The sequence below is a fragment of the Durio zibethinus genome, chromosome 16, assembly GCF_047325235.1.
Source record: "Durio zibethinus cultivar Kanyao isolate XHJ-2024 chromosome 16, ASM4732523v1, whole genome shotgun sequence".
Classification (NCBI taxonomy): Eukaryota; Viridiplantae; Streptophyta; class Magnoliopsida; order Malvales; family Malvaceae; genus Durio; species Durio zibethinus.
Window position 1 is genome coordinate 4,242,135 of NC_143177.1, and position 15,368 is coordinate 4,257,502.

At 28.6% G+C, this 15,368-nt stretch overlaps 1 protein-coding gene across 1 annotated transcript; it reads right to left on the reverse strand.

The window, feature by feature from the left end:
- Window positions 1-662: 662 nt before the first annotated feature.
- On the reverse strand, window positions 663-3,912 carry LOC111298504 (homospermidine oxidase-like). Its single transcript, XM_089745204.1, has 5 exons — window positions 3,019-3,912; window positions 2,425-2,809; window positions 2,010-2,123; window positions 1,378-1,916; window positions 663-1,071 (listed from the first exon to the last, which is right to left on the reverse strand). The coding sequence occupies exons 1-5, from the start codon at window positions 3,786-3,788 to the stop codon at window positions 861-863; spliced, it is 2,019 nt and encodes a 672-aa protein (XP_089601330.1). The 5' UTR covers window positions 3,789-3,912; the 3' UTR covers window positions 663-860.
- Window positions 3,913-15,368: the final 11,456 nt, after the last annotated feature.

The following is a 15,368-nucleotide window of genomic DNA, read 5'->3' on the forward strand; positions in this document are numbered from 1 at the left end:
GGAGATTAAAATCCCAAATTTAGTAAGAGAATATTAAAGGTTTGGATCTATCAAAATTCAATAAAAAAAATTCCCTTGAAATTTTTTCCTTTTGCTCATACTTGATGTTCAAGTATTACAAAACAAATTCAACCCTTAAATTTTAAATCTAAATAAAATCACAAGATTTGGACTCCTGTTTTCGTTTACCATGTTTTCAATTCTGTTTTTTTCTTTTACCAAATAACAAAACTGAAAATAAACATAAAATAAAATTAAAAAAATAAAAACAAAATAAAATAAAATAAAAAGACTTTTGAGCATTCAATTCTGAGCTTAAAGTCTAATTTTAGTTAAAGCCTAATGGAACAATTTCAAAAATTAATATTTGAAAGAAAACTAAAAACTAGATTAATGTCAAAAAAAAAATTTTGAACAAAATAAGGTATCTGAAACTAGCTGTGAAGTTGTTTCTGATACCAGGTCTCGAATCCATCAATGAAAATCACTAAATCAGCACTCCCAAAGACAAAAACCGAGTGATTTTACATGCTTCAAGTAATGGTGGGTACGAAAAGCCCCATTTCTTTGGGTCCAAAGCGATTTATTCTGTTGGGCCGAATAAGTTGAGTTGAATTATGAACCACGTTTCAGTCGGTTATATGGTTTCAACAGTCTGCAGTGAGTAACATTGCACTCCATATTTGCATTGCATTGAATTATGAACCTCAGTTGAATCAGTTTCAAACTAATTGTGTACTCCACAATTCCACAACTTTTTTCTTGCTTTGCTATAATGGAAGAAAATCAAGATTATCTTCTGGAAACAAAAGAGTGAAACTTGAGCAAAGAAAGTCATTGTTACTGATCGTTATTGTTCTTCATGCTTTGACTGATATGGAGCAATTAGGCCACCCAACTTTGTTGGGAGCTTTCACTTTAAGCACCGGATTGTACTCAAAAAAGTTGGTCGGTCGGAGCTCAAACCCGCTGCTTATTGTTGGCATCAAAGGAAAATCTTCTTGGTAAGGCACATGATGAAAACCCAATGTGTACCATAATACAATGTCCTTGTTCTCTATTCTTCTATGCCTGTAAATTAAATCAATAATCAATTTTTTTATATATTTAAAGGAAACAAAAATTTGAACTCTAATCATTGAAATTAAAATTTAAATACTTTATATATAAATCATGCAATTATTAATACTTAAAGATATCAATATTTGAATTTCAATCATTAAAATTAAAAATCAAATACTTTATCAATAAGATGTGTAATTATTAGTAAAGTTCAATATTTTATTAATTGACCATGCGGTTATTGATCTACGATGAACATTATAACAGTGCCAATCAATCAAAAAAAAGTACAAATAATATTTAATAACACTGTACCTGCTGCTCCATGTAGCTAAAGTGTCATCTCCTCTGCTTTGGTCGGCGTATAATCCCCCAGCCCATTTTTCAGACTTGTTATATAGTGTAACCCACGCATTGTACTTGGTGAAGGCCCCTCGAATCTGTGGATAATCATCGTCTGTTAAAAGGGGTCCGGTAACTGATCCTGGGATCAGACGGTAGCCAACAAGGTTACCCATTTTCGTTTTCTTGTTAGGATTCACAAATAAGAGATCACCAGTTTCCAAGCCAAGTTTGATTTTTGCATCTGACTCAGTTTTAGCTGTCTCACTAACAACCTTCCAATAACTTTTTCTAGGTGAGCTTTGGTCAGTTACTCTGGTTGTTTGTAATTTGGACTTGACAAAGGAGTTGGAATCACCATCCACATCAAGATCAAGGTAGTAGGTGAGGAAATGATCATGGTGAGCACCTAATGTATTTTCTGCCAATAATGTGCCATAGACTTCCTCGTTTATTTGTTCTTTGTGGGTGTATTTTGATCCCCTTACTTCTAATAATCCAGTTAGTCCAACCTGTTAGGAATAACCATTTAAGAGAAAATCAATGGAAATGCACCTAGAAATCCTCAATGGGATTTGTATGGTAACTAATTAATGTGACTTTACAGTAACTTTGATGGACCCAATCTGCTTGAATTCCCAGTCATTTATGTAGTCATAATTGCCCACAGTTGATATCATCCTGACAACCAGGCTTACTTCTGGCCTAACCTCTGTAATCTGCAAAAACCGTTAAAATACCATTGCATTAATAAGACTTCCAAATCTTCACCAAAAATTTTAGACAATGACATTTGGTTGTTGCAAAGCACAATTTATATCGTTGCAATATACTTTTTTGAAACAATAATAAAATTTTTTGCATTTAGAGCCAATAGCCAAGACCTCGCAAAGATAAAAGTTATTGTAATAACATTTTAACAACCATAAAGTGATGTTTTGTACGGATTTTTGCCGTTGTTTTTGTTGTAGTGAAAGTTACATTAAAAACTAACAAGAACTTGGTGAAAATTTTACATACCAATACTTTTGGAATCATAGTTTCAGTGTGTCGCCACATTATGTCTCCAGCGTTTCGTTCAAAGATGCAGAAAACGTTTGGCATCTCGATAGGCATTCCATCCTGGCCAGCAACAAACGCACCCATGAAAACTGCATTGGCTGGGCAATCTTTATGTGGTTCAAGTGGCACTGCACATAGACCATAGCCATATTCGCCGGCATCAAAAAATGTTCTATAGGACCATTCTTCAGTTAAATCCATGTATGGAACAAAGAGCTCTGATACAAATCCCCTATACATCACCCTACGAAATTTTTGCTTCTCAGTGTCATACAATGATGCTAAAGATATGATTGGCCCAACTCGAGCATCGAAACTTAGATGAAAATCCCAATTTGCCCACCTGATTTCCATCACAAATGGACAATAATGTCAAATGAAATCAAACCAAGGAAACGTGTTCAAATTTACCAAGTAAAACTCAAAGAAAACAATAGCCTGTGTGTCTATAACAATGAGGTCGGATAGCATTTCTAATTGGCTAATCCAACAACTGCTGGCAGGAAAAGAAATAAATAGCCATAGTGGCCCATGCATCATTTTTGTACTTACCTAACTCTGTTTCCATCAATGGTGAAACTAGGCCCGTCCGGCTGCACAACCATGATTCCTTTCAACTGTGGTCCGAAAGGTGCCCTTTGTTCAGATTCTCTGTAATCCGTCCCAGCAGCCTTTGGCACGGGGATTTTTAATCTGTCCTGAAAATGTATGATCTTCATTTCTTCAAGATCAACTGTCACAGTGATTGCCTCTATTGGCCTCATGTACATATTCACTGTCCCATCCAAATAATAACACATAATCTTAACTATCCTTCCTTTTTTTTTCTTCTCTCCGTACCATCCTATGGTGAAACTTCCGCACAATACCTCCTCGATCTTGAGCTCTCGCTTACTTATGGAAGCCAAAAACGGTTCATACTTAAACGGCAACTGGTTTGCAGCTTCTTGTTCTTCAAAAGTGAGTAAAGGGTACCCATAACCATCATAAATTCGATCAGAAATGATTCTGTTACGCGAGAAATCAACGATGATTTCATGAGTCTTATGGTTTATGCGTGCAATAACCAGGGCTTGGCGAGGTGGGGGTACTTTGGTGGAATGGTTGTCTAGCCATGAAATGACAACCTGTTTATTTGGTTCTTCTAAGCCGATGTATTGAAAGGTTAAGTTATGGTAGGAGGCCGGGTATGAGTGGTTAACAATGGCTTGAACTTGGATGAACTCGTTTGGAGTTAAAGAGTCAAGAGGGTGTTGGAGTTGATGGGAGATGGGAATAATGGAGAGGAAAAAGAAGAATAAATTTCGGAAAGAAGAAGCCATTGTTATGCTTGCTGGATGGATAGCTAATGCCTAGTGGCCTTTTTATCCAATTATTTGGGAGATGGGAATAATGTAGAGGAAAAAGAAGAATAAATTTCGTAAGGAAGAAGCCATTGTTATTCTAGCTGGATGGATAGCTAATGTCCGGAGGCCTTTTTATCCAATTATTTGTATATTTCGATGGAAAAACCAAGAAGGTCATTGTCTAGATTTGAATTATATGGTTATTTTGAGACATTATTTTATTGGGTTAAACATAAATAAATCTTTAAATTAAAATTATATAATTATTAAAATCTTATCATTCTATTATAAAAATCTATATTCATCTAATTGAATTTTTTATTAAATGATTAATAAATTTCACCAATTTTTTTAGGTGAAAAGATTAATTAGTTAAAGATAAATATTTGAAAATTTTATTAAATAAAAATAAATATTTAAAAATTTAATTGATTGTAAAAAAATATAAAAATTTGAATTATAATTTAATTTTAGTTCATTATTCTTTTTATATATAAGCCTATTTTTTTGTACATTAAGCCTATCTTATTTGGTGCCCTGTATATACTATTATTTAAGGATATACTGAAAAACTGGAAATTTAAGACATTATTTTATTGCAAAAATGTTTTTGAATTGAATTTAGAAAAGGGAAAGTGGTAATATTTTAATAATTTGCATTTTCCACATTAATTATAATTTATTCCCACTTGATCAAGGAAATACTATTTTTTTTTCTAATGGCAGAAAGGACCGTTTTGATTGCTCTTTTATGTGTGGACCGGGGTTTCTGCAAATTGAATTTAAATAACCATATCTACATTTATTTTATTTTTTAAAAAATAATAAAACAGACAGACACAACCAAAATTTACAATAACCTGATTTTGACCTTTTTGGTGGGAGTTAACTCGATTGAGTTACAAGATTAAGGACATTGGCTTAAAGAGCCCAATATGAACCCAGGCCCAATCCAGATTCTTATTAGATATGGACAAGGTCCAGCAATTATGGAGCTTAGTCAATGTTAAGTTTGCTCCAATCTTCCAAGCAAGTTTTGTTTCTTAAGCCTTCTATCACGCATTATGCAGTTATAAAATAAATTTGGTATCTGTATTATACATTTTTTATTAGTTTTATATATGAAGAATTAAATTCTAAATTAAGTTTGAACTTTTATTTCATCAAATATTTCAATATTTTAGATTAATATTGTCAACTTACTTACATGATATAAACACTCAATAAAATCATAATGTATGGTAAAACATTGTATCATTTGCAAATCTATTATCAAGTCAATATGAACAGAAATAATTAAAAGAATTAAAAATAAAAAAATTATACAATTATAATAAACCAAAATGTAAAAAATAATAAAAATAAAAGGTTAAATTTTTAAAATAAGAAAAAAAAAACTAAAAATTCAAATTTCAAATTTAAAAAAGTTAGAAAATCAAAACAATTCAAAATATTGAAAACTTTTAAGAAAATTATATTTGAAAATTTTATTATAAATTAATATTTTTAAAATATGATTATTGTTATAAAAATTCCCAGTTAATACTTTTTAAAAATCTAAATTTTTTTTTAGAAACTTAAAATAATGAAAATCTTTTTAAAAATTAAAATATTATTTTTTTGATTTCAAATAAAAAACAAATTCAAAAAAATGAAAGAGGGAAAGAATTAGGGAGAGTGGAGGAGGAAGGAAAAGGAAGTAAATAAGGGAAAGGGGAGGAGGAGAATATTGACCGTCGATTGACCAGTCTTGATCAGATTGGACAGATTGACACCGGTGACCATCTTTCGCGTATTTAAGGAAGGATAGTTTTTTCTTTCCGTCCCCTTCCTTCGATTGAAACACAACGCAAAAGATAAAAAATAATTATTAAAAAAAAAATAAAAAAACAAGTCATTTTCAAATATTTCAAAAATATTTTTCTCTTTTTTCCATCTAGCTTCGATTTTCCTTCAAACCTTGCTCATTTTAGCAAAAAACAACCAAACTTCAAGTAATCGAAAACCTATCTCAGTCCAATCATCCAATGGTTCTACGGTAACGAATTCATAGAAGATTGTGCATTCATAAAAGCTGTTGAGATTGACAAATCATTATATTATTAGTTGTGAAGCACATAATCGATTTTATTGATTTGCTCTGGTGTAGCGTGACCGGAGCCTCCAATCGTGTCACAAATGTGTTTGGCAAATAAGAATTGCACGGTCGAAAGTGTTTTATTCGCGGTGTACCTCCGGTAATGAACTGAAGCTCCAGTTGCATTTCGCTTTTCATTTTTACCTTTTTTTTTTGTTTTGATTTTCTTTAATTTTTGTTTTCATTTTTTCGACATTTTTGTTTTCATTTTGTTAATTTATTTTGTACTTAAAAGTTTTTAAATTTTTTATTTTTCACTCTTTTTTTTTAATTTTCATTTTGTTAGTTTACTTTTCAAATTTTTTATTTAAAGGTTTTCAAATTATATATTCATTTAAAATAATAAATAAATTTATATAATTATAAATTTATTAATTAATTCATATACTTAATAAATATATAAAAAAAGTATGTCAATATTTTGATTGAATAAAATTTTTAAAATTTTAAAGGTTAAATATCATTCAAGTATATATAAAATAATTTATCAATATATCTTAAAATTAGTGTCAATAATTTTTTTTCATTATATTTTATTTCATCATAATTATACTATTTATATTTAAATATATATTTTATCACTAATTTTAATATCATCCTTATAATATTCAATCAATTCATTATAATAATTAATTTTATTTATATTATTATTTTTAATCTCATCGAAATTGCTTTCGTCAAATTACTTTTATTGTCTGTCCATCCAAATGACTTGTGAATTATTCGAGCTTTTTTGTGTCCTGCAATATCAATTGACTCTCAATTCTCAAACTAGCTATCTCTCTTTAGGAAACTCCAGATTGTAAAGCAAGCTACTTTGTATTATTCTTAGATAGAGCATCTCACATTTCTCTCTATTAGTTTAAAATGTCTCAATCCAATTAAGCAAGTGAAAGTATAATCAAATAATTAATCAATCACACAAGAGATAATAATTTAATGTAGTTCGATCCAATTGACCTACGTCCATGGAATAGAAAAAAGATCCTCTAGTTGTAAAAAATTATAAACATACAATCAAATTATCAACTTCAATCAATAATCAATACTCATAAAACCCTCTCAATCTTTTCTAGTCCTATGGAGTATTCTCAGCCTAAATAAAACATATACTCATGTACGCCCATTCACCATACTTATGTAGACTCTCTTAGTCTCATCTAATTCACTCACAAACATATATACTCATAAGATGTAAATCTTTAATATTCTTATAGTGTGTCTATCACATAAAACCTTATAACTCTCTTATATTTTTTTTCATACCTAATCATGTAGAGACTTTACCTATTTATAAGCATACAAACTTACCTATTAAAAATCTCTTTGCTTTTAGAGTTTTTTTTCTGCAAGTCAAACTTACTTATTAAGAATCCATTTTCTCTTAAAATTGTTCTTTTACAAATCTTCTTTTCCATCAAGCAATATTTAGCTAATTCCAAACAAATCTCTTATGAGATTTGAGTCACTATTTTCAACAATCTTTATCTTGACTCAAATTTTATCAAATCATTTGTCTTCATGCTAGACATACTTGGCTCCACCTGTAATGAAAGTCTCACAATCATCTTTTCTTGTGTGTCTTCACATTTCACGTAAATTAACCTTCAAAACATGAACTCGAACTCTTCACTTGAATCAAACTCTTCTGGACTTATCTTTTTACATACCTTGAATCTTTAGCTCTTTTCACATTTTGAACCTTCAACTTTGATACCACTTGTTAGGGATCATCACAGCTTTTATATTACTTATTAAGCTAAAAGGCTTTAATCTAATCAAGTCAGTAGAAGCATAATCAAATAATAGATCAATCACACAAGAGACAACAATTTAACATGGTTCAATCTAACCAACCTACATTTACGAAAGAAAAAAAATATTCACTAGTTATAGAGAATTACAAATATACAATCAAATCATCAACCTCACTCAACAATCAATACTTATAAGACCTTCTCAATTTTTTCTAATCCTATGAAATATTCTTAACCCAAACAAACACATATTTATATGCACCCATTCATCACACTTATGTAGACCCTTTTAGTATTCTCTAGTCAATTCATAAACTTACACACCCATAAGATATAAATCTCCAGCAATCCTATAGTGTGTCTATCCCATAAAACCTTATAACTCTATTACATTTTTTTTTATACCTAACCCTATAAAGACTACACCTATTTATAAGTATACCAACTTAACTATTAAAAATCTATTTTCTCTTAGAATTTTTCTTTTGCAAGTCTTTTTGTCTATCAAGCAATATTTAACCAATTCTAAATAAATCTCTTATGGGATTTGAGTCATTATTCTTAACACTTTCTGTCTCAACCCTTCTCGCCTTTTCTACTATCTACTTTTTACATTCTTTGTCACCTTCTACTTTTCCCTACCAAGAATTGCACATGAAAGCATTGCAAAAGAATTTCTGGACAGGCTTGTAAAGTGGGCTAAAAACATCAAGATTTCAGATCCTGTAGAAGAAGGTTGTAGGCATGGCCCCTGCGCAAGGATGACACGCACAAATCGAGAAAATTGTCCAAATTTTTGTAAGATGTTTTCTTTCCCGATTTGACTTTTTGGTTGTAGCATGTCATTTATTCATTATTTTTTTTATTTATTTTATGTTTTCATATTTAAAAACGTTGGTTAATAATAAAAATAATAATTTCAAGAAAAAAATATTTTTGAGGAAAAGTTGAAAGTATCAATTTTTCTTAAAAATAAGTTTTCAAAAAAATGAATTTTTGAGGAAAAGTTGAAAGTATCAAATTTCCTCGAAATTAAAGTTTCAAAAAAGTATTTTGGGGAAAAGTTGAAAGTATCAATTTTTCTTGAAAATAAGCTTTCTAAAAAATATTTTTGAGGAAAAGTTGCAAGTATCAATTTTCCTTAAAAATAAGTTTTCAAAAATATAGATTTTTGCGAAAAAGTTGAAAGTATCAATTTTCTATGTACAAAAGCAATCATTTTTTCTTTCTTTTTATTTTCTTAAATTTTTTTCATGTTAAATAATCCGACAACGGAGCCTCTGCAAGTGAAACAGTAGTTTTCTTGCATACTCTTGAGGTGAAGGGATTTTTTCAATTTTTTACTAAAAGTATTAGAGTCAATTGAGAATAATTTCTAATAATTAATTACTTGGTAAATTTTTAAGGCTTATTGGATAACACAAAATTAAGCTGGTACCATCTTTTGATGGACGTTATGAGGGTGCTATAACTTCCTCACACGTAACCAAACTCCCGAATCATGTGCTGGTTAATAGACCTGAACCTATTCTTTTAGGGATCCTTAAGCTTAGGTGTTCCTTAAAATGATAGATTCCTTAGGTAGCCAATCGCACCTAGATAAAAAAATATTGGTGACGACTCCTTCAAGTCAATGTCTAGTGATAGATCCCTGAATCTAGACGTTATGACATATATATTTCATTATTTTTCTATTTTTTGTTTTCATTTTTACTAAAAAAAAATTTATTCTAATAAATTGAAACATTTTAACATGCATAAATACTAATGATAAAATTCAAAATAACAAAAAAAATTTTTTTTACCTAAACTAGATCAATCAACTATCTGGTCTAAGCTGATTTTGTTGGACTGGTCAGCGGTCAAAAGGGAAGCTGTTGATAGGTCAAAGTGTGGATCCTTAGGGGTCAAAATGATATCATTTTGACCCTTCTCCAAACGACATCGTTTTGGCTTTAGGCAATCTACATATAAACTCAAAAAAAAAATTTCACTCCATTTTCTTCTCTCTTTAAAAAAAAAAAAGTCACATTTTTTCCTTTGAACCAAAAATCCTAAGGAGGCCGATCGATCACCAAAGCCCCAGATTCAATCGCCATTCATCGTGCTAGCCATTGTTGATGATCGTTAGTGATTGAAAAACTTTAAAAAAAATTAAAAAAATACTCTCATCACTCTCATTTACCTTGATCTAGCCTCTTTTTTGCTAAAAAGAGCCCAACTTTTTTAAAATCCAAACAAAACCTTTTGGCTCCATCAAAAAGAAAGCTTTTATTTATTTATTTTTGATGATCTATCTTTGATGTTGGCACTAGGTTCTCTACTTTTAAAGGACTATTTTCTTTTTTGATTTGGTTTTCTTTTTTATGTTGGCAGTGGGTTTTTCTCATTTTTCTTGTTTTCTCTTTTCTGGCAAAAAAAATTTTTTTATGTTGTTTTTTTCTTATAGGGTATCTAGGTAGGGTTTCTAGGAAGGTTTTCTCTTCCTTTTTTAAAGTGGTCTGATGAGAGATTTATAGGGCTCCGACCTAGAAAGGGAGGTTGGTGAAGTAGGTGGTGGCTAAGGGGGTGGTTGTCTTAAGTGCAAGGTAGGCATGCAAGGTGTAGAGGAATGGTTTTGGGTCTGGTGGCTAGTGCTCATAAGGTGGTTGCAACTACAATGGAGCTCAAGTTGGTAGGTGCAACTACAGTTATCAGTGTAGTTGGCTCACAAGGTCTAGGTGGTGCTTAAGGGTCAAAAGATGCACCACCAGCCTTTTTGCCCCTTTGTTTTTTGTGTTTTATTTTTTTATATTTTTTTTATTTTACTAATTAATTAATTAATTATTATTAATATTATATGATTAATATTTTATTTAATACTAAATTATAAAACTAAATAAATATCAAAATAAAAACAAAGTTAAAAATGAAAAATGAAACAAAAATAATAAATCGTGGCCCAGTGAATGAAATTGGGCCCTGGCCCGATTTTAGAACCAAGGCCTAACTTTAAAACTCAAAGAAATTTGATGTCTACAAGCATAATAGTAAATAAATAAAAATATAATAGTAAATCATTGATAATTTAATAATAAATTAATAATTTAGCAATAAATCACTAATAATGTAATAGTAAATTACTAATAACTTAGTTGTAAATTAGTATAATTTAGTAGTAAATTAGTTAACCATTGATAAGTTTTTAGTTAATCATCGATAAATTAGTTGTAAATCAATTATAACTCTATAATAATTATCAGTAACTTAGTAATAAATTACCAACAATTTAATAGAAATTATTTATAACTTAATGATAAATCATTCATAACTTAAAGGTAAATTATTCATAAATTAGGAGTAAATAATTGATAATTTAGTAATAAATCATTGATAACTTAGTAGTAAATAAGTGATAACTTAATTATCAATCATTGATAACTTTTTATACTTGAAGTTGCCAAGGATTAAACCTTCGTTACTAGTAGAAATGAAGTCAAAACTTTCATTGTTAGGGCTATGATAAACTTACCATGAACCTATTCAATGAAAAATTAGTGAAAAAATTCTTGAATAAAATAATAACATTATCATATAAAAAGAAAATTATCTCATATATTATTAATGAACTTTTTAAATTCCATATTTCATAGTTGGTAATGCATAACACATTATCAAATCAATGCAAAGTCAATAAAAATTATGTGATAACTTAGTAGTTAATCATTAATAATTTAATAATAAATCAATGATAACTTAATAGTAAATTAGTGATAATTTAAAGTAAATTAGTTTTAGTTTAGTAGTAATTAATTGATAAATTTAGTAGTAAATCATAAATAATTTAATAATAAATCAATGATAATTTAATAGTTAGTTATTGAAAACATATAAGTAAATCAATATAACTTAGTAGTAGTTAATCATAAAAAATTTAATAGTAAATTATGGATAATTTAATATAAATTAATGATAACTTGATAATGAATCATGGTTAATTTAGTAATAAATCTGTGATAATTTTATAGTAAATAATTAAAAAGTAAGTAATAAATCAATGATAATATAATAGTAAAGGCATAATAATATAATAGTTAATTATTGATAATTTAGATGTAAATTTTTATATTGTAGTAGTAAATTACTAATAATTTAGTAATAAATTAGTTAATCATTGATAACTTTGTAGTAGATCATCGATAAATTCACATAAAAATAATTATAACTTTATAACAAATCATCAGTAACTTAGTAGTAAATCATCAACAATTTAGTAATAAATCATTCATAACTTAATAGTAAATTATTCATAAATTAGTAGTAAATCAATGCTAATTTAGTAGTAAATTATTGATAATTTAGAAGTATATCATTGATAGCTTAGTAGTAAATCGCTGATAACATAATAAAAAAAATCAATGATAACTTAATTATTAATAATTGATAAATTCTTTTTATAATTGTCAGGAATTGAATCTTAATTACTAGTAAAAACGAAGTTAGAAAAGAAAATTTATCTTAGAAGATTAGGATAACATATCACGAACCTATTTAATAAAAAAATTTTAGTGAAGAAATTCTAAATTTGAATGAAACAATAATGTTATTATATAAAAAGAAAATTATCTTATACTAAAATTAAACTCATGCTTTCCTGTGAGAACTCATTGTTAAATATATAATGACATAAATTTTATTAATAATTACTAAAAGTATATCATAAATTACCAAAGATTAATTACTAAAATTACATCAAGAGATTACCAAAATTTTATCAATGAATATCAAAATTATATCATAAGTTACCAAACTAATATTGAAAGTTAACTAAATTGTATCGAATTTTATGAAAAATTTATCAAAAGTTATCAAAATTATCAAATCTTACTTATATTATATCAAAATCAAAATTAAATTATTAGTATTTATCATTATTATCGCAGTTTAAAATTTTTATTTATTAAAATAAATTTTTAAAAATAAAGATTACATGTGTGTCATGCACATACCAAAAATTAGTTATAATAAAAGAAAATAATTAAACAAAATAAAAGAAAAATAAAAAATTACACAAATCCTATTAGGTTTAAAATGGTAAAGGTTCAGTTGACAAATTCAAAGTCTAATACAATTCAAGAACACAAAACAAAACCTAAGGCCCAATTAAAAGAGTATAATAGTTAAAAAAAAATCAAAAAACAAATTAGAAGTCTAATTTAACAATTTCAAAAGTCAGATTTTAATTTAATCTCGAACTAGCACAAATTCAAAATTCACTAGGTGATTAGATTAAGGAAAATTAACTTCTGTTTAATTGAAATTGTTTCAAAAAATTATAAAGCTTTTGGATAAAATGAAATATCTATAATACTAAAAATATAAAATTTAATTATCAATTTTATTTTAATCCTAACTTAAAATCAACTGAAAATCAAAATAATTTGATCCAAAAAGAATTCAAATATGAAAGAACATGAATTCAAATAACCCGACTTCGATTTCAGACCAAATATAATTATTTTTCCAATTATAAACTTGGCAAAGGAGAGCTAGCAAGATCTTAAAATATGAGGAGACGCAAACAAAAAAACAAATGACTATTGATTTCAAGGGTTTTTTGAGGGCTTTATGTGCAAGAAGGTGGGTGAATTCATCATAATAGCTAGCAGATGGTTCGTTGCATTCATGGTTGGCCTGCAATTTCCTGCATGAGCAAAATTAAACCCATCTTCTCTCGTGACAGCCCCATTGGTCTGGAGGGCACATGTCATGCTGATGCTCACATCACCTCCTAAAAGCCAAAAGCATGCTTCCAGGGTCCCACTAGACCCACATTATGGGTTACAACATGGGATTATCTTTTGACAAGTGGCAAAAAAACTGGATAAATTGGTGAAACTGAAACCAAATTATTCTTATATTATCATGGTGGGGTTGAAAATTTGAACAAGAAAAGTAAGTTTTTTTTACTAGTACAAGGGTTTTGATGGTGATGGGAGTGATGATAGATGCGCCTGCGCAGCACGCCCTCCTCCCTTTCATCTTTTCACAATCAAAGGAGAATATTATGATGGCTACCATTGCACGCCCTTCTTTCTTTTCTCCAACCAAGATTTTGCACACATTTTCTCATGAAAAATGGAACAACAACCAGAATTTTCGGCAATTGTCACCTCCCAAACCCAAGCAATAATCATGCTATTTTATTTTTATCCCTTTGCCCTTCCCTCTCTCTAAAGACTAAAGAGTTCCATTTTCCTTTGCACCATCATTATCTAACATGCATGCATGCCATCCGCCCTAAGGCTCGGCTTCTGAGAGATCAGCTGACCTTATCTATATATCTATATGCATGTGCTCGGACATGACTTATCCAAAGCATAATTGCCTTTTCTCAATCTTCTTAAAATTGTTTAAATCTTTTCCTGTCACTTTCTTTTAAAAAAAAAAAAAATCAGATCCTCTTTTTTATAATATCATTTATGTCAACTTACCCAAAAAAAAATTATCATATATGTCAAATTTTTTGTAGTGTTGACTTAAAAATTAACGAAAAAATGATAGTATCAATTTATTCAAAAAATGGAAAATTGATACATTAGATAGCATCTGTATTTATACTCTTTTACCAGTCAAGAAAAGTTATTTCTTAGTCGCTTTTAGAAATTAAAACAAGATAGAAAATATTCTTATGTATCCTTTTTTCTTTTAACATCTTTCATGAACTTTATTTTCTTTCATCTTTTTCATACAAGAATTAAAACAAAGCTTTAAAGATACCAAGCATTATACGCCAAAGAATTTAATTTTCTCATCGTATCATAAGTTAAGGGATTTAGCCCCTCTTTAGTTCCAAAAATATGCATTATGCGGGAAAATAATTTTCAAAAAGTACCATAAATTGAGTTTTAGAAGATTTTGGACTCCAATTCGTGGTCCTTGTTTTTTACATTTTTTTGGTGCAACGTGTGGGCGTGTGAGGGTGCATTTTGATTATTGATAGAAGGAATTTGAAATTATGCAAATAAAATTTAAACGAAACTCTTTCAATATGAAATTATTTTGTTAAATTGCTATTTTTTTAATAAAAACAAAAATAATATGTATAAATATCTGTGTTAATGTTTTTGACAACTAGAGAAGATCTCATCGGTTAAATGCTGATGCCCTATCTTTATTCATTCTTCTCCGCCCATGAACTGTAGTAATAGCACGAATCCTAAGTTACGGCACACAAAGGAATGGATTCATGAATCATGGGTGGAGGTGGAATACCAAATCCACAAGGATTAGTCTAATTTTAAAGGAGATGAGCTCTTATCAATTAGGGTTTAATTTTCGTAGAAATTATGTTTAGAATAAAATTTTGAATGCAACAAATTATTATGAGAAAATGTACTGTAAAAATCATGCAAAAAAAAAAAAAAAAACTCGGATAATTCTAAACTAATTATAATAAAAAAAAAATAGAAAACTCAACGTACTAATAACCAATATCAGAAAAAATCATTACCAATATAGTTTTATTCAGACATTCTCTCGTTCATTAAATTACACGTACAATTTTGAAGAATTTTTTGAGTATAAGAATATTGAAGAATTTTAGTGTCCATTCATACACGTAATAAGTTAAAACAGCATATACATATAAATTGGTTTACAAATTCGCATTCAAAGATGATC